At 47.2% G+C, this 26692-nt stretch overlaps 2 protein-coding genes and 1 pseudogene across 4 annotated transcripts in view; 1 reads left to right on the top strand and 2 right to left on the bottom strand.

Moving 5' to 3' along the window:
- The first annotated feature begins 314 nt into the window (after positions 1-314).
- ARHGAP40 (Rho GTPase activating protein 40) overlaps positions 315-26692 on the top strand; it is a 52246-nt gene continuing 25868 nt past the window's right edge. For 2 of the 3 annotated variants that reach the window (XM_073006666.1, XM_073006664.1), the window contains exon 1: positions 315-936. In XM_073006666.1, coding sequence (XP_072862767.1) covers positions 525-936 — 412 coding nt within the window. In that variant the 5' untranslated portion in view covers positions 315-524. Of the gene's footprint in view, positions 937-24238; positions 24442-26692 lie in introns of all 3 variants that reach the window. The other variant, XM_073006668.1, reaches the window with a different exon arrangement.
- LOC103246174 (large ribosomal subunit protein eL6) lies at positions 5335-6249 on the bottom strand. Its single transcript, XM_037982781.2, has one exon. It carries the CDS (start codon positions 6234-6236, stop codon positions 5370-5372), a length of 867 nt encoding a protein of 288 aa, XP_037838709.1. The 5' UTR covers positions 6237-6249; the 3' UTR covers positions 5335-5369.
- Positions 15078-15634, bottom strand: LOC119618575 (DNA replication complex GINS protein PSF2 pseudogene; annotated as a pseudogene).

The following is a 26692-nucleotide window of genomic DNA, read 5'->3' as shown; positions in this document are numbered from 1 at the left end:
TGCTCTTAGATTTCAGACATTCTGGTCGCTGCCCCCAGGGCTCCTACAGAGCTCCATAAAGATTTGCTGAATGAATGAATTCAAGTTCTCATTTTAAAGATGAGGGGGTTAAATTCCCCGGGTTTCCCCCTTCCCCAGCCTTTTCCCAGCTAGTTCCTTCTCCTTTACATCCCAGCCAAAAGGCCAATCCCAGGAGGCTCTCTGGATGCCCCCTCACTTTGCCACTCCCATTTCCTGCTCCCTTCCTATCCTCCCGCCCTCATGCCCAGGTCCTGCTCTCTTTACACCCTGACACCTTCCTGTTTGCTTGTTTCCTGTCTCCTGGCAAATGTCACCATCCCCGTTTCACAGAGGAGGAAACCGTGGCTCAGAGAAGTCCCAGAGGGAGTAGCCCAGCCAGATAAAAACCCCTGGGTCGTGAGCACTTTCTTCCACCCATATTAGCCAGGTGCTTTATTCACGTGGTTTTACTCTGAAATCAGGATGGCTGTAGGTAATAATAGCAGCCATGCAAGTCTTGTTTCATGACAGTTTTTGAAAGGCACCGTTTCCACTTCGCTGTTCCCGTGCAGGTGGGCAGGACTCAGGGGCATGTGTGTGCCCCCGCGTGCCTGCCTGTAGGTGGCCCCGGCCAAGCCAGCCCCGCCCCAGGAGGAGGCTGGACTTTCATCCTGCGTGAGGGTGTGTGGGAACTGGGTGTGCCACGGGGCCTGCCTCACTCCTCCCTCTCACATTGCCAACCGAGTCAGCCTCACTGCGGCAGCACCACGTCGGACCGGGATCCTCGAGGTGCCAGCCCATGGCCGAGCCTGCCCTCCTCCCTGCCGCCCAGATGGAGAGGCTGGCCGCAGCGCCCCTCGCCTCACCATGTCCTCGGATCCCGCGGGCCCGCGTTGCTAAGCGCTGCGCCCAGCGCTGGGCCGACCTGGGCTGCAGGTACAGGGGTCAAGGAGCGGGAGGGAAGCTGGCCCTACTATGTGCCAGGGGCATGTGCTGTCTGTCTTGACAACATCTGTCTTGACTACGTCCCTGTGAAGCAGGAATCTTCCTCCTCGTACAGATGAGGAAACAGAGGCTTGGAGAGCCCAGCGACCTGCCCACAGTCACCTGGCTGTCAGGTGGTGGAGATGGCTTCTAGCCCTGGTCCATGGGACTCCAAACCCAGACCCTTCCTGGGACACAGCATTGCCCTGGGTTCATGCTGCTGGCCTCCTACAGGGGTCACTGATTTTCAGATTCTTGGAGACCATGAGTGACACCAATGTGTGCCATTTCCTTTTCCTCTGGATGTAGAGAGTATTGGGGGCCCAGGGGCTCAAGATTCAGGAGTCTCTGGGTCAAGATTCTGGGTTATTGTGGCCGTGTGGTCACTTTGACTGAGAACTGGTCACCCCTTATTCCTGCTCAGCCTGCCGCTGACAGCCAGACTAGAATTTTCTAATAGTCATATCCCCCACTCTGATTACATCATATCACAATTTGATTATTATAGAAAGTCAAACAGTACAAGAATACGTATGTTTATTCTCGAAAACTTGCTACTGTTAAAGTTTTGACGTATACCTTGGAAGAACTTTTTGACATATATAAACCTAAACTTGTATAGTTTTACACATATAGGCTCTTGTGATACACGTGCTTGTAAGGTTTTCCCCCCGCAACCCCTCAATTAATGTTATGGACATCTCTACATGTCAGTAACATAAAGATCTAGTTCATTCACTTTAATGGCCTGCCAGGATCCAACTTTATGGATATCTTTGGTTAATTTGAATCAGTTCCTGGCTAATGGACATTTAGTTTGGTTCCAATTTTTAACAATTCTAAGCAATACAGCAATGAACATCTCTGGGGACTTGCATGGGTAAAATTCACGTCCTAGACTTGTAGTTGCAAGTTTAAAAGGAATGTTCAAATCTTAGTAGACCCTGCCAAATTGCCGTCCAAAAGTGTTCTAGCTTGGAACACACCTGCAGCAGGAGACCCCCACTGTCCCATTCATTTGCCGCCCAAGGACCTGAAGATGAGACTTGGTCTATATTCAGACAGCAGATTCAGGGGTAGGTGATCCTGATCATAGGACAACTGAGTCCTAGAATTCTCTTAAGGGAACAACTACTAGGCTCAGGAAAGGGAGGAGGAGCTCAGTGAGACCATTTCATCCATATGGCATGTTTGTTGAACTCCTATGTGCGTGGTGCCTGCCCCACCCCAGGCAAAAATGACTCGGGATAGGATTTTAATGAGAATCAATTTTAAGAAGCCAAAGACAAATTTGTTATCTATCTATCTATCTATCTATCTATCTATCTATCTATCTATCTATCCATCCTATATCTAATCTATCCATCTATTCATCTATCTATATGTTTCCTATTGCTGCTGTAACAAATCACATAAGCCTATGTATCATCTCTCTCTGTCTCTCTCTCTCTCTCTCATTTATATTGTTTTTCTATTACTGCTATAACATATCACATAAACGTAGTAGCTTAAAAAGACACAAATGTGTTATCTGACAGTTCTGAGTCCTGGAAATCCCCAAATCAGTGGTCTGTAGGGGTGCATTCTGTCTGGAGGCTCTGGGAATCTGTTTCCTTGCCTTTTCCAGCTTCTGCCGCTGCCCACATTCCTTGGCTGATGGTCCTCTTCCGTCTTCAAAGGCAGCTCTGTAACACGTTCATGTCTCTCTGACTCTGACCTCCACCATCATCACCATGTCTCCTTCTCTGACTCTCCTGCCTCCCTCTTTCACTGATAAGGATCCTTGTGATGACACTGGGCCCACTGGCTAATCCAGGATCATCCCACCATCTCAAGGTCCTTAGCTTAATCACATCTGCAGAGTCCCTTTGCCTGATAACATATATTCACAAATTCTGAGGATTAGGATGTGGACATCTTGGGGAGCTGTTACTCATCTGATCACATCATCTATCCAACCATCCGTCGTCCATCCATCTATCCATCTACTTATCTACCTACCTATCTATTATGGCTGTTCCCCTGACTCCACCAGCACCCTACCTTAACCTCCTGGTTCCTTGTGATATTTGAGGCTATTAATATTGAATTCACTATAAGAACTCCTGACCCACTGAATGTGCTTAATAGCTACAGGTTGAATGAACAAATGAATAATACTTAAGAGAGTTTAAAATTTGAACCATTCGTTCTCTTTATTGTTGAGAACAAAACAAAAAAGCAACATGTTTATTTCCAGAACAGTGGTTTTTGTTGTTGTTGTTTTTTGTTTTTTTTTTTTTAATGCAGTCTCACTCTGTTGCCCAGGTTGGAGTGTAATGGCACGATCTTGGCTCACTGCAACCTCTGCCTCCCGGGTTCAAGTGATTCTTCTGCCTCAGCCTCTTGAGTAGCTGGGATTACAGGCGTGCACCACCACGCCCGGCTAAGTTTTGTATTTTCAGTAGAGATGGGGTTTCACCATGTTTGTCAGACTGGTCTCGAACTCCTGACCTCGTGATCTGCCCGCCGTGGCCTCCCAAAGTGCTGGGATTACAAGCGTGAGCCACCACTCCTGGCCCAGAACAGTGGTCTTTAAACCAGGATTCTGCAAACATTTTATTTGAATTGAATCTTTATTATATCTTTCAAGTATTAAACATCTAGTAAAAATACTACCTCCACTCAGGCGTCCCAAATGTTTTTTGTCAGCAAAAATTATCTTGATTGTATGATCAGTAAATGCTTTGAATTAAACTTATAAAATCAGCTTATAATAATATACTGTTACCTATTTTGTTTTTTGAGAAGAGATTCCACTGCCAAGGGAAAAAAAAAAACTGGAACAGGGTTGGCCTGTTTGCTCCAGGCCAATGTTCTTGTGTATTGGCTCACAGGGTCACTAGGTCAGCTCCCCCAATCCTTTGAGTCTGTTCATCTCACCGGTCACTTGCTTGTGAGTCATTTAGTTATTCAACAAATTCCAGCAGCACTGCAACCTTCAGGATGTAAGCCCCAGTCTGATCTATTTACCCACGGCTCCCCAGCACTGGCACAGGGCTGGCTTATTGTAGGTGCTCGTGAAATATTTTCCTGATGAATGAAATGCTCACTGCCTCTACAGGAAGTCCCGTGATGGACATGAGGGTGTGGGCATGAATAAGATGCTCTCTCTGCCCTTAAGATGTCCACGGCCTGGTCCAGGAGGAAGATATAACATTGGTCACTACCACATAATACACTAAATGCTGACCAGAAAGGCCTGAGCAGGGATGAATAGAGTCAGTGTTGCCATCAAACAGAACGTTCCATAATGTGAGGGCGACACAGAATTCACTGTCTATGTGGCTTAATCTTAAAACCTTGCAATATTGACCTTGGGAGGTGCCTCAAAGACCAAGTTGGAGTGAGGTGACTCTCTTGGGATTCCCCTTATCCTTGCTCCCAGTAGAAATATATTTTCTGTTAATTCATGATTGGTATAAAAATACAAAAAAAATATAGCAAGTGAAATCCACCTGCCCCTCCCACCTCCAGCCCACAAGAACAGCAATTGTGAGAGGTTGTGTACATCCTATAGAATTTTGTGCTTCATAAATATTTACATACATGTATATGTAAAATGTAGCTATGATCCAATCCATTTACATAATTGTACTTACATGCGTGAATTGGTTTATATTATGTATACTATTTTATAAACGACATTTCCATCTTTATAATATCTTTTCCTGGAAAGACATAGAAATCAACATTATTATTTTTTTTTCTTTTGGAGACAGAGTCTTGCTCTGCTGACCAGGCTGAGGCTGGAATGCAGTGGTGGAATCACTGCAGCCTCAACCTCTCAGGCTCAAGTGATCCTGGGACCACAGGCATGCCCCACCACACCTAGCTATTTTTTTAATTTTTGTAGAGACAGGGTCTCCCTATGTTGCTCAGACTGGTCTCAAACTCCTGGACTCAAGCAATCCTCCTGCCTCTGCCTCCCAAGTAGGTGGGACTGCAGGCCTGTGCCACCATACCTGCCCTTACATTATCCTCTTTAAAGACTGTGTGATGTTTCATTTTATGACTGGACAGTACTTTTGTTAACTAGCCTCCTGTTGATGGAATTTTAGTTTGCTTCTTTTTCTCTTTTGGTTGCTGTTATAAACTATACCGCAACGTTCTTGGACATGTATCTTTGTGTACTTATCCTTATGATACATTTTCAGAATAGGAATGATTGAGTCCAAAGGTGTACACATTTAAAATGCTGAAACATATTCTGGGTGGTTTTCCAGGAAGGTTGTACCCAAGTAGACTCACCAAGTGGGTGTGAGCTTGTTTCCTAATGTACATGACATTCTTTTTTTTTTTTTTTTTTTTTTGTACTTAGCTATTTAATGAGGTTCTTAAGACATTTAGAACACCAATTTGTGAGGATAAATTCCATTCATCAGGGCAAACACAGATCGCAGGTAGCCCTGGAGCTGAGGAACAGCTTTGATTTTTGGTAGAATTTGTGAGTCCACAGCTTTCTGATCAATCTTGCGCTGCTCTGTAATCTCGTATTTCTCTTTTTCTGTGTCAAAGATCTCACCTTCCTGATGTCTGGGCTTCCGCAGCTTCTTCTTTTTGAAGTAAGCATCAGTAAGATGTTTTGGGATTTTGACATTGCTGATATCGATTTTGGTTGAGGTGGCAATGACAAATTTCTGGTGTGTTCTTCGTAGAGGAACTCCATTGAGGACCAGAGGTCCAGTCACAAGTAACAAGCCACTAGCCAGCTGCTTCAGGAAAACCACCCTCTTGCCCCTGTGGCGTCCAGTGAGGATGATCAGAACGGTCCCGGGGGGAATGCTGGCTCGCAGTTTTCTCACGTACTGACTGAAGGGTTTGTTGCCGTGGCTCAACAGCTTTCGAGGCACATCTTCAGTAGGATAATATCTAGGCATTTTGTGAAGTTTAACCACCTGGGTACCGCCGTTCTTGTCACCACCAACTGGTTTTGTAAGAGTTGCAAGAACCTTCTCCTTCTTTTTCTTTTCAACCTTGGATTTAGCGGCTGAGTACTTCCTCTTGTACATGGCCTTTCTGGAATACATGGCAGATCGGGAATACCTGCCAATTCCTCTGACAAGGACAGGGTTGCGGCTGCAATGGGGCTTCCCCTTCTTGGGCTTCTTAGCCTTGAGGTTACCCTTTTTCACCTTGCCACCAGCATCAGCCTTCTTGGCTTCGGGTTTCTTCTCTTTAGTATCTGGCTTCTCAACTTTTTCACCCGCCATCTTGCAAGATGGGAAAGAGAACCATGTACATGACATTCTTGACCAGACATTATTGTTCTTTGTAGTCTTGGCTAATTGGATTGGGAGAAACCTGTCTCGTTTTAATTTGCCCTTTTTATTATTATTAGTAAGGTTGAGCATCCTTTCACATGCTCAGTGTCTGGCAGAGTTCAAAGGCAGATCAGAGAGGCAGAAAGACCCATTTTGAGTCTAGCACACCAGCCAGATTTCCTTAATCAATGAGTTAAAGGACTTGGCTAATTGCACACAGATGGCTTGTAGAAGCAATCACCTTTACAAGGTTCACCTTCACTTACATTTTGCTCATGTGTAGCTCAAGTCTTTGCCACTGGGGTCAATGTCAACTGATCTCTCCAGACACACCCCCTTGTATGTGAACCCAACCACTGAATAAATCACCTACACGTGGCTTAAATATGTGAAGGGTAGAAGGACAGCCTGAATCTCAAAGCCCAGCTTCACCACTTATCAGCTGTGGACCTCTGGGGAAGTTACTTAACCTTTCTGAGCCTCGGTTCCTTTTCTGTAAAATGGTTGTGAACAGCAGTACCTGCTCCATAGACTTGTTGTGGGGATAAAATGACATTAATGCATGTGAAGGCTTAGTACAGCACACACCATGTAGAAATTGAACACTTTGTGTCAGATATCAGTGGTCAAAGGGCAAGTTCTTGGAGCTGACCCCAAATAGCACAGGCTTGTTTTCATGGGACAAGTACGTTCAGGACTACTGACTCCTTGGCGTGGCAGAAAGATTTGCATTTGAGTCCTACATCCTCCACTCATCCTTGGGGAATTTCCCTCATTTCTCTGGGCCTGACCCTTCATTTGTAGAATCAGTGCCATTCAGATAGTGGCTGCTGTTCACACTCACACATCCTCCTGGTTCGAAATCTGGAACAACCACCTCAGAACCGCAACTCCAGGGACCAGGCTGCTACTGGGGGCTTCTGACCAGCTTCGCAGGAAAAAGTCCTTGCAAACCGCTCTCCTCCAGGGCTCTCCAGCAGGAGGCGCTTCTCCGGATCCTGCTTACAAACCAGCGAAGGGCGGGTCCCTTCGGATGGAGCTTCCTATTTTCCCTCTTTACTCATAATGAAGCAAAGGTGAAGGTGTTAATTACACCAAGCGGTTAGGCTGCAGCCCTTCACAACCCTGGGGTTCTCACCCTGCCTGCAATGTGGAGGCCACTTCTTCACCTTCCCTCCTGTCAGGCATCACTGACTCTACCCAAATTGACCAGCAGATGCTCATCCAAGTGTAAGAATGTCTTTTCTCGACACTTGCCAGCCCTGGGTGTTGGCAGTCTTTTCTGTGTTTGCCAATCTGATAGATAGAGTTCATCCTTGTTTTAATTTGCATTTCCCTGATTACTTGCGAGGCTCCACATCTTTTCTGCACAGGGCGTTTGCATTTTATCTCCTGTGACTTGTTGATTTCTATCTGCTGCTGACTTTCCCAGGAGATTTTTTGGGTATTTTTTTTCTTGTTGCTTTCCAGGAACTCTTTATATAAACTGGATAGTAACACTTTATCATTTCTTGCAGATATTTCCTCTCAGTTGAGGAAAAAGGCAAAAAAATGACATTTTTTATAGTGTCTTTGTCATACGAAAGTTTTAAGTCTTGATGTAATCACCTCAGCTTTCTTCTGTTACGGCTTCTGGATTTTAATTTGCTTGGAGAGTTGTTCCCCACTACCATTTATTTCTTACCAATTTCGTTCTCATTAAACCCTAATACAGACTTCTATCCGCCCAGGGAAATTCCTTTGCACTTCCCAGCATAAAAGACCTGCCCCCATTCCTGGGAGATTTGCATATCTCATTTCCTCCCTGACATTCACTGACTGTTCCTTTAAAACGGAGTTTCAACACCACCTCCTCCTGGAAGCCTCTTCTCAGCCCACTCCCCCTTTAGTTCTCTAGTTACTGCTCTGTCCCCTGGGGCTGTTCGCCCCATCTAAAGAGGACCCTCGGCTGCTCGTTGGTCCAATTGCAGCCTTGTGTTTTCATGTTTTCGGAGTACTTACTATGGGCTGAATGTTTTGCAGGCCTTACTTTATTTCATCCTCCCTGCCTTCTGTATACTATCCCACCATTACCCTGATTTTATAGGCCGCACATCAAGAGGACAGACCTAGGCCCAGACAGTGTGACTCCAGGGCCTTGGTCCTTAGCCACTGCGGTCAATGTTTTCTGTTGGGGCGGTAACAAAGGGCCACACATTTAGTGACTGAAACAATACAAATGTATTGTCTTAGAGTTCTGGAGGTCAGAAGTCCAAAATGGGTCTTACTGGTCTAAAAATCAAGGTGTCAGCAGGACTGTGATCCTTTCTGGAGGCTCTCGGGGACAATCAATTTTCTAGCTTCAAGAAGCCACCTGCCTTCCTTAAGTTGTGGTCCACCTGCATCGGCAAAGCCAAGAGTGGCGGGCTGAGTCCTTCTCATGCTACCATCTCTCTGGTTTTCACTCTTCTGCCTCCCTCTTCCCCATTTAAGGGCCTTAGTGGTTTCACTGGGCCCACTTAGGCAGCCCAGAATAATCTCCCCAAAATCAGCTGATTAGCAACTGTAATTCCATCTGCAACTTCATCCCACCTTAGCCATGTAACACACTCATTTACAGATTCCAGGGAGTAGTGGGGAGTGGGGGCGTTATTCTGCCTACCCGCAGCCACTCTTCCACATTGCTTTTCCAAACTTCAGTCACCTGCCTCCACCCTCAGGAGTCATCCTGCCTCCCTCCAACCTGGGGCTTAGATCAGTGCCTTGGAGTCACCTGGAGGGCTTGTGCAAACCCAGATTGCTGCACCCCACCCCCAGAGTTTCTAATTCTGTAGTTCTTGGGTGAGGGCTGAAAATGTGCATTCCTAACAGGCTCCCAAGTGATGCTGATACTGAAGGTCTGGAGCCCACACTTTGAGAACCACTGAGTTAAATTTATTAACCCTTCAAATATTTATCAGTATCTGCTCTGTTTTGGGAGCTGGGCTTATATAATAATAAATAGAATGTCTCTGGTATCAAAGAGGTCCCAGTATAAAGGAGAAAACAAACAGGCAATGACTATGGAGGGTGGTAAGTGCCAGGACATCAGTGAGCCCAACACCTATAGGAGGGCTGCAGGAAGTCTTCCTGGAGGAGGTGATGCCTCAGCTCAGTCCCAAAGTAGGCACTGAGCAGGCCAAGGATGGGAAGGAGAAGAGTGTTCCTGGTAGTAGCTGCCAACTGGGCAAAACGCCAGGAGAAGAGGGAGCCTGGTGCCTCTGAGAGGTATACGTAGCTCACACCGGCTGGAGCAGAGAGCGGAGCAGAGGAGAGATGGGATTGGAGTTTGCTTTCAAGCCCAGAGCCCGGCTGCAACCCCAGGGCCAGGAGACCTGAAGGTGGGATGACAATCTGGCTCTTAAGCCCTTGAGCGCACAATGGAAGAGTGAGCGATGAGGCCCTCCCTGTGAAGGTGCGTGCAGCAAAGACAGGGATAATAAGGCCATGCCTCAGCCCTAGGCCAGCCTAAGAGGAGGTGTAACCATGGCAACCTGCCTGATGTTTTTCCTGCTGGTCTTTTCTGAAGGCTTTAAAGACCAGATGTTCTTAATCTGGGGCTCAAGTACGGACCTTCAAATATCTGAGAACCACTAAAATTATTTGCTAAATGTTACACATCTCTGTGTGTGTGCAATTTTCCGGAGATAGGATCCACAACTTTCATAAGATCTTAAAAAGCTCTCCCCACTGCGCCACCCCCCTACCCCAAACCAGCTAGGAAGATGTTATAGACCAGGAGTTGTAAACTCTGGTGCCTACAAGGATTAAGTGGGACCCTCAGGGAGTCACGTGGCAGAGTGTAACATCTCAGGGCATGGTGAGGATTGTGGAACCGAGTTGTGAATAGGAAAACCAAGCTCTGTAATATATTTTAAGGTTTATTCTGAGCCAGTGTAAGAGACTCTGGCCTGGGGAACATAGTCTCAAGAGGTCCTGAGAAGGTGTCTCCATGGTAGTCAGATTACAGTTTGGTTTTATGCATTTTAGGGGAGACAGGAGTTATAGGCAAAGGCACAACTCAAAGCATGGAAGCTGTATAAGTGGTTTGGCCGGAAAAGGCGGCATATCTTGAAGCCGGGGCTTACAGGTTATACGTGGATTCAGAGATTCTTTAATTTGCAATTGGTTAGAGGCGTAAAGCTTTGTCTAAAAATTTGGAGTCAGCAGAAAGGAATGTTTAAGAGAAGGAAGTCTGTTAACCACTATACCGGGTCAGAGTTGCTCGTAGGGGTGTGTAAGTTCACCTTCATCTGGCACGGCCATAGATCCTGTTTATAATTGGTTATGTTATGGTCACAAAAAGTCCATTTTGTCAGTCTTGTGATGTCTTTTTTTTTTTTTTCTTTTTTTTTTTTTTTAACAGAGTCTCGCTCTGTCACCCAGGCTGGAGTGCAGTGGTGAAATCTCAGCTCACTGCAACCTCCACTTCCGGGGTTCAAGCGATTGTCCTGCCTCAGCCTCCCAAGTAGCTGGGATTACAGGCACCCACCACTAGGCCTGGCTAATTTTTGTATTTTTAGTAGCGATGGGGTTTCACCATGTTGGCCAGGCTAGTCTTGAACTCCTGGTCTCAAGTGATCCACCTGCCTCAGCCTCCCAAAGTGCTGGGACTACAAGTGTGAGCCACCACACCTGGCAATTGTGATATCTATTTTAACATTAATGCTGGTCAGATGCTGTGCCTAAACTACATAAGGGAGGAGCATATGATGGGGAGTGTCCAGTCTCCCATCATGGCCCATCATGGCCACGAATTCAGTTTTGCAGGTTTCCCTGGGATTCCCTTGGCCAAGAGAGTGGGTCTGTTCAATTGGCTGGGGGGCTTAGGATTTTATTTTTGGTTTACAGAGGGCGTTAAGCCTATTTAAAACTTTTGTTTGTTTGTTTGTTTGTTTTTAGAGACAGGGTCTCACCCTTTTACCTAAACTGGAGTGCAGTCACATAATCATAGCTCATTGCAACCTCAAACTCCCAGGCTCAAGCAATCCTCCTGCCTATGCTCCTGAACGGCTGGGACTCCAGTTATGCACCACCACACCCAGCTAATTTTTGTAATTTTTTTCTAGGGATAGTGTCTTGCTGTGTCGCCCAGGCTGATTTCCAACTCCTGGGCTCAGATGATCCTCCTGCCTCGGCCTCCCAAAATGCTGGGATTACAGGCATGAGCCACTGTACCTGGTCTAAAACTTTTAATATGATCAAATTAATGACATTAATACTTAATGTTATTTTAATAAAAACAACATTTTATTTAACCCAGTACATCCAGAATATGTTCACATGTAATCAATAGAAAACATTAATGAGATATTTTACATTTTAAAATGTGAAGTCTTCAAAATCCAGTTTGTATTTTTCATTTCCAGCAATCTCCGATAGGATGCTAAATTTTCATCAGAACTCCTTAATGTATATTTAGAGTTCATAAAATATACAGTTGGAAAAGTAGATTTGTGTACCCAAGTTGTTCTAAACATATTTAGGCCTTTTCCAGTAACTGAAACAAGTATCTAGTTTTAAATTTAAATTAGTTAAAATTAAATAAAGTTGGCTGGGCACGGTGGCTCACACCTGTAATCCCAGCACTTTGGGAGGCTGAGGAGGGCAGATCACCTGAGGTTGGGAGTTTGATACCAGCCTGGCCAACATGGAGAAACCCTGTCTGTACTAAAAATACAAAAATTAGCTGGACGTGGTGGAAGGTGCCTGTAATCCCAGCCGGGAGGCTGAGGCAGGAGAATCACTTAAACCCAAGAGGCAGAGGTTTCAGTGAGCTGAGATTGCACCACCGCACTCCAACCTGGGAAAAAGAGTGAGTTCTGTCTCAAAATGCAAGAAAAGAAAGGGAAAGGAAAGGAAAGGAAAGGAAAGGAAAGGAAAGGAAAGGAAAGGAAAGGAAAGGAAAGGAAAGGAAAGGAAAGGAAAGGAAAGGAGGAAGGAAGGAAGAAAGGAAGGAAGAAAGGAAGGAAGAAAGGAGTTAAAAATTCAGCTCCTCATTCATACTAAATACCATATTTCAAGCGCTCAGGTGGCAAGTGGCTACAATATTGGACAAATCAAGATGACAATCTAAGTGACTCAGGAAGGGACACACAAGTGTCTATAACCTTGTTCGAAGGAAGGATCAGGGCAAGCCTACACAACTTAACGACTTTCAAAGCTTCTCTGGCAAGCACCACAGGGCTATGCTGCTGGCTGGAAGCCCGTTTTAAGAGGCAGCCACCACTTGGCTTCAGCCAATTGTCACTTAGAGACAGAGACCCAGGATTATCATCTCCACTGATTATTTTTTCCCAGGAGAAATTGGAACTAGAGGACTTAAAAATGTGAGACCTCCTCATTTTCAAATGATGGCAAGCTATTTAAAAGGTGTGAAAATCCAGGGTGCGTGTTGGGGACGTGGTGAAGGGATGCGGTTTGCTATCTCAGATGGAGATTGGTAGATCGTGATCTTCAGTTGCAAATAGTTGTCATCTCAGAGGTCATGGGCAGTATCTTAATCTCCCCCAGCCATCTCAAAAATGCAGGCTGCCCCTCCCAGAAGTGCTATGTGAGAATTTTGATGCAATCCGTCAGTTCCCACCCAACTCTTGAAACCTATGCAATTCTCTGAACCCCAGCAACATAATGATACTCCTGACTTCCCAACCCTGGTTGCACAATGGAATCAACAATACTGGTGCCCAGGTCCCATTCCCAGCAGTTTGGGTGTCATTGGTCTGGCTGGGGCAAGCTCCCTGGGAGATTCCAGCCCATGGGCAGGGTGGAGAAGCATCCTGCCCTGGAGAAGGTTTCTGGGCCTGGTCTCCACACCTAGGATGCAGCTTCTTGGGCCCAGCATGGGTCCTCTGTTCTTCTGATTTGTGCCCAACTTGAACAGCTGAAGGGGGCACCCATAGCTGTGCCTTCCCTGTCTCCCAGCCCAGCCTCCCGTGTGATTCAGGAAGCTACATTACATTAATTACATTTCAGAATGTTTTATTCTTGTTGTCTATAACACAAAATAGCCAAGCTTGTGACTTTCATAACCCACAGATCAGATCTAGCCGAATTGTTATGTGAAAGAGATGTGGCAAGCCTTATTTAATAATTCAAAGAAAGGTCACACTGTCCAGAATGAGCCAGTCTTCTGCGTCTTCATGGGAACGTTGTAGTCACAGAGGGATTTTAGGAGCTCAGTGAAGATGATATTTAAAAATGTAAAGATAAGATTTGCAGGCCGGGTGCGGTGGCTCAAGCCTGTAATCCCAGCACTTTGGGAGGCCGAGACGGGCGGATCACGAGGTCAGGAAATCGAGACCATCCTGGCTAACACGGTGAAACCCCGTCTCTACTAAAAAAAATACAAAAAACTAGCCGGGCGTGGTGGCGGCGCCTGTAGTCCCAGCTACTCGGGAGGCTGAGGCAGGAGAATGGCGTAAACCCGGGAGACGGAGCTTGCAGTGAGCTGAGATCCGGCCACTGCACTCCAGCCTGGGCGACAGAGCCAGACTCCGTCTCAAAAAAAAAAAAAAAAAAAAAAGATTGGCCTTTTATAACATCTCATTCCCACCCATCCTAACCCTGTCCCCACAGGGATTGCTTCGTAGATGTGAGTGTTGCTGTGTCCTGATGTTCAGGTTGTGCACTGCATAACAGTGTTACACTCAGAGGGTCACCATTTAAGTTGTCATCATGTACTAAGTTATGTGAGCTATATGGGTGGGCATGAAGAATCGAAACCTCCTGGCAAGTCCTGAGGCAACAGAGGAGAGACCCTCTTCATAGGCACACATGGCTATGTGCACATTCATGAGTGACTGTGCACCCACAATTCCCTGGCACACCCATATGCCCATGGCTGTGCCCTGAGATTGCCTGCCTGCCTGCCTTTCTTTCTTTTCTTTCTTTCTTTCTTTCTTTCTTTCTTTCTTTCTTTCTTTCTTTCTTTCTTTCTTTCTTTCTTTCTTTCTTTCTTTCTCTCTTTCTTTCTCTCTTTCTCTCTCTTTTCTTTCTTTTCTTTCTTTCCTTTCTTTCCTTTCTTTCCTTTCTTTCTTTCTCTCTTTCTCTCTTTCTTTCTCTCTTTCTCTCTCTCTTTCTCTCTCTCTTTCTCTCTCTCTTTCTCTCTTTCTTTTCTTTCTTTTCTTTCTTTTCTTTCTTTTCTTTCTTTTCTTTCTTTCTTTCTTTCTTTCTTTCTTTCTTTCTTTCTTTCTTTCTTTCTTTCTTTCTTTCTTTCGAGTTGGGTCCATTATTTTTATTGTGGATTGGGGTTTAGAGGATAAGCACTGGTCAGCATCATTAGCTGCACCATCTACCATCCTTCTCTGTGACCCACCTCTGTGGGAGAGTCTAAATTTAGCCCAAGAAATCAGGATCAAGAAGTGGGGGAAAAAAGCCATTGGCCACATGGCCACTCCTGCTCTATCTACACCTACCAGTCACTGAACACTTACCCAAGTGTGACGGTTTCCATGCAGGGGACCCAAGTGGCTCTGCTAGGGGCGATAACTTATTTGCCTAAAGCTTTTTTCTTTCTCAAAAGTGCGGAGGTGGGGCGGAGAAGGCTGATTTCTAGAAACAGATGTGGAATTGAAGAACATCCCAGGGAACTAAGTTTTAAGGACTAATCACAAACTTGTTGCTTCTCCAACAATGTCACAAATCCATTGCTTGCACCGTCACACGTTTTTCATGCATTCCAAAGTGTTTCTAGAGCTCCAGAGCCATGAGTACCTCATCCTGTCCTGAGCACTTGCATCCCCCAGCAAGCGGCCTGTACCCGGCCTTTCTCTAGAAGTCCTGAGACTGAGTACTCTCCGAAGGCTGGGGGTTTGTGCGGAGTTTGTACGTGTGGCTGAGCCCTTGTGTGAGGATAGTCCTGCTGGTGTTGATCTCCATCAAAGTCAAGTGATCCAGCTTGGCATGTGCCTTCTGTTGTCTCACAAAGCTGTCAGCAGACACTCGGAGTTTGGCTATACGAGTGTCCCACATGTCCTTGATCAGGGTCCAGATTTCATCTGCCTTCGGGATGTCTGAAGCATGATTTAACAGGAGCTTGGTAAGTTCCATGTAGTAAGGGCCAGGCATTGGGGTGAAAGTTTCTTCCTTTCGTTCATGATTCCTCATCTTCTCCAACTTTCCTACATCCATCCACTCCGGAGGGAGCAGTCAACATTTCTGTCTTTGCTTCAGGTTAATTGCCAGCTACGGGGGCACTTCCACTGGTAAACCACGGTTAAAAGGCCCCAGGTACCCACCCCAGTGAGGTAGATCTTGTCCAGATTGAAGTTGGGGATAATGGTAACCAGGTCCTTCTCGGCCAGGAACTCGACCTCGGCCATGTCCATGGCAGCGTGAGCAGCCGGCTCGGACCTCACGGTCTCCTCCGGCCCCTCAGCATCCCGGAGGAGGCGCGTGGCCACCGTTTTCCCCAAGATTGCCTTTCAATTTCTGCTCTAAGAGGCCCAATTCCTATCCTTCATTGATTCCTGACTCAGAACCGGGTGAGTCACTTTATCTGGGGGTTGGAGATAGGGTGGAACATGGAGCGTGCACACAGCCAGTGGCATGTGCACCTGGTACCCGGGAATGTGTGTGAGTGGCAGAGTGGGCTCACCGCAGAGCTGCTGGGGTTGTGCAATAGCGTGCTGTCCCTGTCAGCTATCACTGTGTGATAAATGATCCCCAAACCCAGCGGCGATCGTTTCCTGAGGCGATGATCATATACTCCCACCACTGTGTCTGAAGGTGGCTGGGGATTAGCTGCTCTACCCTAGGCTCTGCTGGGCAGCTCCATTTCTAGCCATGGGTCCAGTTGAACTTACTCCTCCCTGCCTACTGGGCTGTGGTCTGCACCACATGTGTTCATTCTGGGACCCAGGCAGCAGTTGTCCAGGGACGGCTCTTCTCATGGTGTTGATGGAAGTGTGAGAGGGCCACCCCATCACCTAGGCACATTGCATGCCTGGGTTTGCCCAGAGCCAAAGGCACAAGGCATCCCATACAGCCACTCCCTGATGGCAGCTAGCTCTGTCACCCACCTCTCTCCCTCCTTCCCTTCACCCCCAACTTGTCACCTTCCCTCAGATTCCCTGCTCAGCAAAGTAAAGCTTGGCACTGCCCAACAGCGGCTCTCGTTGCTCCTCCAGCCCGCCCCACTGCAGACAATCTAAATTCATCGCTCCACAACATATCATTACCCAAAAATAATTATGGCACAAGGGACGTGTTCAAAAGAGTCCAGCAACTTTGTGGCTCAGGTGATAGGGGTAAGAACCCAGCTGATCAGAGGCAGAGCTGGGGCTACATCTGGGCTAGTGGTATTCCCTCACCAACCACAGGCTGCATCCGGCCAATGAAAGAAAAGAAAACATTCACAGTTGAGGAAAGACTGTTGTACAAGCGGCTTATTAAACAGTGGTTGAGAACATGGACTACAGAGCCAGACTTCCTGGGGTCAAATCCAGTTCTGCCGTTTACTAGTCAGGTAACCTTACAGAAGGCACTTAATCACTGTGCCTCTGTTTTCCCATCTGTAAAATGGGATAATAGTAAGTTGTGAAGAGTAAATGAGTTAATCCATGCTAAGCAGTGTTTCTCAGCCAGAATGATGGTGTTCCCCAGGGAACATTTGGCAAGGTCTGGAGACACGTGTCATTGTTAAAACTGAGAGGGTAGAGGTCAGGGATGCTGCTAAACTTACTACAATACACAGGATAGCCCCCCTTCATAGCAAATAGTCATCCTGCTGACATGCTGTTAGTACTGAGCTTGAGGAAGTTTTTATGTATGTATGTATGTATGTATTTATTTTGAGGTGGAGTCTCGTGCTGTTACCCAGGCTGGAGTGCAGTGGTACAGTCTTGGCTCACTGCAACCTCCACCTCCTGGGTTCAAGCGATTCTCCTGCCTCAGCCTTCTGAGTAGCCAGAATTACAGGTGCCTGCCACCACGCCCAGCTAATTATTTGTACATTATACAACATATTTCACCATGTTGGCCAGGCTGGTCTCGAACTCCTGACCTCATGATCTACCCGCTTTGGCCTCCCAAAGCACTGGGATTACAGGTGTGAGCTACCACGCCTGGCCTGAAGAACTTTAATGCAGTGTTCAGAGTAGTACCTTGCAGCAGGTCACTGTTAATGCCTGTTGGTTAGAATAGTCAATGCCAGCTCACTCCAGGGCCTCTGTTGGAGTCACTTGTCCCTATGGCCACAGAACCTGAGCTTGTGACTAAAGCCTTTTCCTTCGCTCACTGTAACCTATAATATTTATGATGAGGATAATGGTGATGCTGCCGATAATGATAATAGTACCTATTATTATTATAACAATTCCCATTTCTTGTGCACCTAGTACAGGCCAGATATTTTGTCAGACGTCTCATTTACATTTCCTGTGATGCTCGCAGTGAGGATAGCTCTGACTGGCCCCCACTTTGCAGAGGAAACTGAGGCTAAGACAGGTGAAACATCTCGCCCAAGATGCCTCGGTGTCAGGTCGGGACGGAACTCAGCCTGTTGAACTCTGGAATGCCACACCCTCTGCTGTCAGCATTTCATCAGAGTCAGGCTGGCGAGGTCAAGGGCAGCCTCACTCAGTGGAATTGAAGGCTGCCCCCAAAGCCCTATTCACCACTTTCGGGTGAAGCCCTCGGCTGGGTTGCTGAAGCCAGGCCATACTCCCTGCCCCAGCAGGTCCAGGCTGAGCTGACCTGGTTTGGCTGCTGGAGGGGAGGCTCGGCCACACCTCCACCGGCTCATCCCGATGGCCCGCATTCTTGCTCCCTCGGTCATGCCGGCTCTCGGCTTCGCTGAGCAGGCTCTCGGTTTTGCTGAACAGGCTCTCGCTTCTGTGGCTCTCAGCCTTGCATGGGTTTCTGCAGCCCTGCCCTTTGGGAAAGGCCTTTGCTCCACTGTCATGTTATTCTCACTGCCTGCTGTGACCTCAGGGGCAAGGATCTCGCTAAGATCACCTTGCAAAGCCCCCTTCTCTACCCCTGCCTTCCCATTTTACAGACTTGGAAGCTGAAGTCCACAGAAGAAAAGGGACATGCCCACAGCTGCACAGAGCATGAGCAGGGGAGCTTGGATGGGAGCCGAGGACTTCTAGGCCCTGCCTCATCTTCCAGGCCACCTGGGGGGAAAGTTCGTGTGTGTGGAGAGAAGGGCTTTGCATTCAGGAAGGCTCCAAGCCACTGTGAGGGCTCCGGCCCTCTGACTCTCTGCGGGAATATATTTCTTCCATGGTCTGCGCTTGTAAGCCCTTGACCACTCTGCAGGACAGGAAGTAGAGGCCACTCACTGGCTGGGCAGTCTTGGGTGAATCACTTGCCTTGTCTGAATCTCAGATAGGAAGAGCCCAGAAGCAACGTATATTGATCAAACTACATTGACTGAGGACTTCCTGTTCTAAGCACCTTATATATATTCGCTTCCTAGTAACTGGCCACAGTAAGGGCTCAAGAAACATTTGCTGAATGAGTGAATCGGCTCTTACACTACACTGCCCAAGGTAGTCTGTTAGCTTCATATCAAAATGAGGAAGCTAAGGCCCAGCCAGGTTTGGGGACTCCCCAAGGTGACATTGCTAATAAACAACAAATCTAGGATTCAAATTCAGACCCATTTGACACTAGAGTCAAGTTTCTTGACTTTTTTTTTTTTTTTTTCCTGAGACGGAGTCTCACACTGTTACCTGAACTGGAGTGCAGTGGTGCGATCTCGGTTCACTGCAATCTCTGCCTCCCAGGTTCAAGCAATTCTCCTGCCTCAGCCTCCCAAGTAGCTGGGATTCCAGGCACCCGCTACCATGCCCACTAATTTTTTGTATTTTTTAGTAGAGATGGGGTTTCACCATGTTGACCAGGCTGGTCTTGAACTCCTGACCTCGTGATTCACCCGTCTCAGCCTCCCAAAGTGCTGGGATTACAGGCGTGAGCCACCGCGCCCAGCCCAAAGTTCTTGACTTCTAAATTTACAAATCTGTTTATCTATTGCTTTGTGGCACCTAACGACCATCATTTTATTCTGCTCAGGGATTCGATGGGTAAGGAATTGGGACAAGAGCGGGCAAGGGTACCTGCCCTCTGCTCCGTGATGTCTGGGGTGTCACCTGGGAAGACTGAACGGCTGGGGGTGACTTCATGCTGGGGACTGGAGTCATCTGTCTGGAAGTTTCTCCACTCATGTGTCTGACACCTACACTAAAACAATTCAAGGGTGAGGTTCGGCTCGGGCTGTCGACTGGGGCACCTGCATGTGACCTGGCACTTGGCCTGAGCTTCTCAATGTAGCAACCCATTCCAAGGAGCAAGCAGAGAGTGAGAGAGGCAGGTGGGATCAGCTTGGTCACTATGACCAGACGGAGAGGTCTCATCACTTGACCTCTGCTGTGTTCTCTTAGCTGAAGCTGTCACAGCCTGACAGATTCAAGGGGAGGAGACGCAGGCCCCACTTCCCCATGGGAGAACTGTGAAAGAATGTTGGGCCATACATGGTATCCGCTACAACTACGATATTCCAGGCAGTGTTCTAGGCACTGGGAAGACAGCAGGGAATAGAGAAGCCAAGAAAGAAATAGTTCCAATAGAAATGAATGTGTTATAGAAAAGCAAAGAGCAGAGACCTAATCCAGGTTAGGGATGAGAAAAGTTGTGTTTGAGGAAGAGACTTTGAGTCTGAGACCTGAAGCGTAGTTAGCAGACAAGGGAGGGACATTCCAGGCAGAGGGAAGAAGGAGGTATGTGAGATGAGGCTAGAAGCATAGGCAGGTCAGCCCAATGCCTTCATAAGGCATTTGGATTTTATCCTCAGGGTCCTAGGATACCATGAGGATTCCTAGATGCAGTGAAAGGCCAGTTCTGGGAGCTTAGAAGATCTTTCTGAACCAGAGAAGGATATATAGAAGAAACATAGGAAGACTGCGATGAGGCTGTGGTTCAGGCGAGAAGTGATGGTGGCTTGGACCAGAGTGGTGGTTCAGAAGTTAGTGGATAGAAGAATTGTATGAAAGGTAAAATTCATTAGAGGTTCATGGAATGTGGAGACACCAAAAAGGGTGTGAGGAGTGGCTCTCAGAGTGCTTGATGGAACCATTTGATGAGACAGGGAACTCTGAGAGGGGCACAGTGTCTAGAGTGGGGAAGAAAAAATGCATTCAGATTACTTCATTTACACCTGGGGCCTCCCTAAATCATCTAGTATGGCAGTGAAGTGCCCTGGCACTGGGCCTTGCAACCTGGGTTCAAATCCGAGTTTTGCCACTTGCCAATGGGATAAGTCTGGGTGAGTCCCCCAATCCTGTTGTGTCTGTTTCCTTGTCGGTAATTTGGAGACAATAGCACCCCCACACAGGACTGATGTATTAAATTGAGGCTTGGCCAGGCTTGATGGCTTACATGTGGACTCCCAGCACTTTGGGAGGATCACTGAAGTCAAGGCATTTGAGGGCAGTCTGAGCAGCATAGCAAGACCTTGTCTCTACCGAAAATCAAAAATTAACTAGGCATGGTGGCTTGTGCCTATAATTCTAGCTACTTGGGGGGCTGAGGTGGGAGCATTGCTTGAGCCCAAGACTTTGAGGCAGCAGTGAGCTATGATCACGCCATTGCACTTGAGACAGAGCAAGACCCTTTTAAAAAAAAAAAAGAAAGAAACTGATGCTTGAACATGTTTGCCTCTGGGTGTGTAGTAAGTACTCGGTAAAGGTTTAAAAAACCAAATTACAACTGGAGGCCGTGCTGTATACTTAGGACCTGCGTACTTTTCTGCATGCGCTATACCTCAACAAAGCGCTGGAAACAAAACAAAGCATCAGCTGTATTTGTGAGGCTCTGAACACCTTTTGTGGATGTGTTCTCTTCCTATCGTTCTCTTCCTAGAAGAGGGGCACTCACCGCCATGCTGCAAAATGCAATGTTGGAACAATGACACCTTTAGCACTGTGGGTGTTTCATTTTGTTTCTGTTCTTTCCTGTGCCCCTCTCTGACCTCCTCAGAATGTTCTTCCAAAGAAATAATTGCTGCCCCCTCACTGCTTAGCTATCAAATGGTGATAGTGTTGACAATTTTGCTTGGGTTTAGTCGCTGCAGTTTTCAAATTGTCACGAAAACACACAGATGTCGGTAATTTCAAAGTGAATCGCAAAGCAACCAAGGAAACGGAGCTGTGCCCCCAGCATGGGGTGCCAAACAGATTCGCAGGAGGCACTGACTAGTAGTTTTCTCAAAAAGCATAAATAGAGCGGAACAGCCAATTTTATAATTAACTGGGACTTGGTCTCCAATGAAGCTTCTGCTCTGTGCAAATGCCAGAGCTGTTGCCAGGAGGTTGCGCCATGTCCCTTCCTTCAGGCTCTGGCCGACTGGAGGTTTCTTTGCTTTACCACATTTTGAGTCTGTTTCAGGATGGAACTGTTTAGGACTCGGAGTTGAGCTCTGTGTGGGCAGGATGCCTGGGAGGAAGTCACAAGCTGGGGTCTGTGGTAAAATCCTGGCAGGACAGGCCATGGGCAGAAAGAACATGGGTCCCTCATTCAAACATTGTTAAGAATTTTGAGATGGTGACAGCAGAGCTCTGAACCAAGTGTGAGCTGCTTCCGAACCTGGGCCCTGTGTGACTGCAAAAGGTCGCACATCCATGGAGCCAGCCCTAGGTCCTAGATTACACCTCCAGAAACCGATGGGACGACAGTGAGTGAAGTCATAGGCTGAGGGCAAAATACGCCTTCAGGGACTCCAGGGTATGGGATCCAACAAGAGGGGGCTAAGCAGGCAGCAGAGGTAAAGTCAAAACAAACAAACATCCAATAAAATAGTCCTTTTTTAGAGGTCATGTGGCAAGAGTTCACAAACCCTCTGATTCAGCAATTCTGCTTCTAGGATTCTCTCCTACTGCACAAAGGAGCAAAGGTAACAGATGGTATTATTTGTGATATTGATGAATAGAAACAACCCAAACCTCCATCAAAAGGAGATGGCGGTATTTCAAGTAAACGCACTGTGTGGGGGACCCGCCTGTGAGCATCCAGCTCCTCAGTAAAGAGCTATCACATGCTTAGCGTGCATGGGACTCTTGTGGGGCTGGTGGAGGACTTGAGTTCTGGGTCTTGGCTGACATGAGCCCAAAACAAGGTCCCCTGAGTGAAGAAGAGAGTGCCTGCCTTTAGGTTAAATATGCCAGGGGAGAAATATGAAATATCTGCACACCAAGGTGTTAGCACGGAAAATGTGGTCGCAGTCGCAGGAGAATGATTGATTTTCTACTTTGCTCATTTCTGCATTGCTGGGAATTTTTACAATAACTGCATATTGATTTTATAACAGAAAATATAGCTAACAAAAATATGTTTTAAGGCCGGGCTCACTGGCTCATTCCTGTAATCCCAGTACTTTAGGAGGCCAAGGGAGGCGGATTGCTTGAGCCCAGGAGTTCGAGAACAGCCTGGGTAACATGGCAAAAACCCTGTCTCTACAAAAAATGCAAAAATTAGCCAGGCATGGTTGTGTGTGTCTGTAGTCCCAGCTACTCAAGAGTCTGAGGTAGGAGGATGGCTTGAGCCTGGGAGGCGGAGGTTGCCATGAGTCATATCGCGCCACTGCACTCCAGCCTGGGCCATAGAACCAGACCTTGTCTCAAAAAACAAAAACAAACAAACAAACAAACAAAAAACCCAGAAAAGCATATATGTATGTATTTTTTTAAAAAGCAGCATGTGGATGACTTTTCCTTTTTAATCCAAATGAGTCTTGTTTTTTTAAAAGGACAGTTCAAACCACCTATGTTTATTGGTTTTCTTTGCCTTTTGTTTGTTTCCACATGGGAGCTTAAATATCTATAGAACTTGCAGAATATCCACTTTTCCCACTTACGGAAACTGGGGAAATTGATTTCTTCCCTCTCTTCTGGCAGGGGTAGTTTATGGTCTATTTGCTGGCCCGTGTCAGGGTCTAGATGACTCCAGTGTAGTATTTTTGCCATTATTACCAGCCCCACCATTTCTCAAGGATTTGGGCCAGCAACAGAGGCATTTTGTCCCTAAGCTCATCTGAAGTCCTGGACTTCATTTATATGGACCAGGAGATTTGCACTGTCTTACTCTGAGATTCTTTGATTGCATGAAGCAGAAATTCATTGATTGTAGCTTGGGAAGAAGAGGGGGATTAAAGGGAAGGATGTGGGAATGGGGGCTCTAGGGTAAACCACATAGCCTGGATCATGAGAAGCTGCAAGTGGGACCTGGAAAATCAAGCTTAGGTTACCCCACATCCCTCCATGGCTGCAGAGGGTCTCCTCTCAGCTTCTCTTGGAAGACTGGCCACTCCAGTCCCTCCAGCCCCACATGGCTTCCAGTTCACGTGCCTGATACTGACCCCTCTGCCCTTGCTTCAACACCTTGAGAGAATGAGACTAGCTCAGTGATGTATAGTGCCTCTGTGATCGGGTACTTGCTCTGTTCAAAGCTGGCTGGGAGAGGGGAGGAGATGAGGTGCCCTGTGATACAAACAGGAAAACCAGGGCTTGGCAGCCAGACTCACAAAGGAGGAGGTGTGAGGGAAGGAGACAGGAGACTCTCTGGGTAAAAATTCGGTGAGATCCGTGAGACACTGCCCTGTCATTTCCTCGTCTGTCTTTGTGTTTAATCCCCTCTCGGAAATGCTGCATTTGCCGTACGTATGTCCAAGACTGTTTGCCTTCACCAAGAAGGTGGAAGCAAGCAAAGCAGTGTGGCTCTGCTCTGTCCCCTGCAGCATTGCTGGTTTGCAAGGATCCCGCAGGGGTGATGGGTCACCAGTCGATTTGCTGAGATCACCCGGAGAAACGTGCCTGGGAAGCTTGCTTAGCCCCCAGGGGCCCCAGGCTGATTTCTGGAGAGCCACAAGCCCCAGCACAACCCCCATCATGAGCAGAGACTTGCTGACCTCCCTGCACCTTCCCCACTTGCTACAGCTCTGGCCCCTCCTCAGGCCGAATGAATCAGCTTCCCCAGAAGAATCCCCTGCAACCACGCCCTGCTGGCTGTTCCCACTCCCGGCTGTCCTCAGCGGAGAGCTCCAGCATGGATGGCTTTTGGATGGAGGTGGAACGGATCCAACAGAGAGATGAGCTGAGGGAAGAGGACAGTGGCGGGAATGAAGGCCAGCTTCCAGAGGGTGAGGGATCCCGGCGGGGGCCTGTAGGGGTGGTGGGAGGGCTTGATTCCAGGCAGAGAAATATGAGAGGATCCAGATATGAACCAGAACATGACAGCATATTCTCTGTTGCCTGGACTGGTGCAGTATCCTCTTCACTGCTCTCCCTGCTTCACCCGTGCTCCTTACTGTCTGTTCTCCACGCCATAGTCAAGACGATCTTTTAGTAAAGTTAATTAGATTATGTCCCTCCTTAGAGTGAGTCCTTCAGGAAATATTTTTTGAGTTCGTATTATGTGCCAGACACTGTTTAGGCACTGGGGATACAACAGTGAATACAAAACAATCTCCTATCTACAGAGCTAATGTTCCAGGGAAATTCTAAGCCCTCTGCTCAAAATCCTCAAATATCTCTCCATCTATCTCAGAGTAATAGACAATTATGTGTCCCTATTATCTACTACTGTGTAACAAACCACCTCAAGCTTAGCAGCATAATGCAACAATAATCAATTATTATGACTATTACTATACCTCACTATTGGAGGAGTCGAGTGGGCTCAGCTAGGCAGTTCTTGCTCAGAGCCTCTCATGCAGTTACAATCAAGTGGTGGCTGGGGCTGGAGTCATCTCAAAAGATTTCTCATCTATGTGCCTGGTGGTGGATGTGACCTTCAGGGGGCCTCATCTGGGAGTATCATGTGGGATTATCATCTGGAATATCTGCATGAGGGCTCCACATGTGGCCTGGGCTTCCTTACAGCATGGCGGCTAGGTTCCAAGCACAAGACCAAGAGAAAGAGCTGGGTAGAAGCTGTTTTGCTGCTTATGACCCAGCTTTAGAAGAAAGACAGCATTGCTTCTGCTGCATTCTGTTATCCTGCATGCAGCTATGTTCAAGAGGAGGGGAATTAGACTCCACCTCTTGATGGGGTGAGAGTCAAAGAATTTGGGGACATGTAATAAAGCCACCAGATCATAACTTACCAGGCTTTACATAATTGACTTTGGGCCTCCTCCCTGGCTCTTCTCCTCCCACCCTGACTTGCTGTCACTCTACTTCTGTCCTCGGGCCTCCTTGCTGGTCCTTGACCCTAAAAGCACTTTCCTGCCTCAAGTCCTTTGTCCTCACTGATCCCTTGGCCTAAAATGCTCTTGTCCCAGGCATCTGCATAGCTTGTTCTCTCTAGTCAGGACTGGGCTCAAATGTTACATCCTCAGAGAGGTCTTCATCAGCTTCCCTACATAAAAGAGCACCCCTGCCCCATCACTCTTTAGCTCCTGCCCTGCTCTATTTGTTGCTACAGCGATGATCACTGCCTAACTTTACCTAGTGCACTTCACTGTGTATGTGCCTGTGACCCCCACTAGAGTGTAACTTCCATGAGGCCAGGGACATCATCGGCCCTTTTCACTGCTGTGTCCACAGTGCCTGGAAAAGAGCCAAGCACATTCCTGTCCTCCATCCTTACTTGTTCAGCAGATGAGGGAATGAAAGGGCTCCATATGGAACCCTTCCTGGTTTGGCATGTAATTCAGCTGGGCTTGCCCCTCGTTGGCAAAACAGACGATGCGGTGATGCAGACCTCTTAAGGGCCTAATAGTCACATGCAGTGCCTCCAAGTGTGAATGTAAAAAAATCCCTGGTTATACTAGAAGTGGTTTCAGGAGATGCCCTGCATCAGAGGTCCTCCATGTGGCCTCTCTGGCATCTAATTTCCAACAATACACAGGGAGTGGAGTCAGATAGGGTCAGAGAGAAGCCACTTTGAGCAACTAAATAAACACAGGAGCTTTTTTAGACTCACAGGGCTGAGGGATCCTGAGTGGCATGGAGCCAAGATTGTTTTTGTTTTGTTTTGTTTCCTTTCTTTTCTTTTTATTTATTCAATTTTTGAGACAGAGTTTCACTCTGTCACCCAGGCTAGGGTGCAGTGGTACAATCTCGGCCCACTGCAACCTCCATCTCCCTCCTGGGTTTAAGCGATTCTCCTGCCTCAGCCTCCCAAGTAGTTGGGACTACTGGCATTTACCACCACACCCGTCTAATTTTTGTATTTTTAGTAGAGATGGGGTTTCGCCATGTTGGCCAGGCTGGTCTTGAACTCCTGATCTCAGGTGATCTGCCCACCTTGGCCTTCCAAAGTGCTGGGATTACAGGCATGAGCCACCGTGCCCAGCCATCTTTTCTTTTTATTCAGACACCAACTTGAACCAGAGGGAGTGTTAATAACTTATTTTTCCCATCAATGTCTACTCATGGCAGGTGATG

This window comes from Chlorocebus sabaeus, chromosome 2 (assembly GCF_047675955.1).
Source record: "Chlorocebus sabaeus isolate Y175 chromosome 2, mChlSab1.0.hap1, whole genome shotgun sequence".
Lineage (NCBI taxonomy): Eukaryota > Metazoa > Chordata > Mammalia > Primates > Cercopithecidae > Chlorocebus > Chlorocebus sabaeus.
The sequence above is the reverse complement of the archived record's forward strand: the minus strand, read 5'-3'. Positions and strand labels throughout refer to the sequence as shown.

Excerpts from the sequence above, each read along its gene's own strand:
- LOC103246174 (XM_037982781.2), bottom strand. The coding sequence starts at position 6,236 with ATGGCGGGTGAAAAAGTTGAGAAGCCAGATACTAAAGAGAAGAAACCC.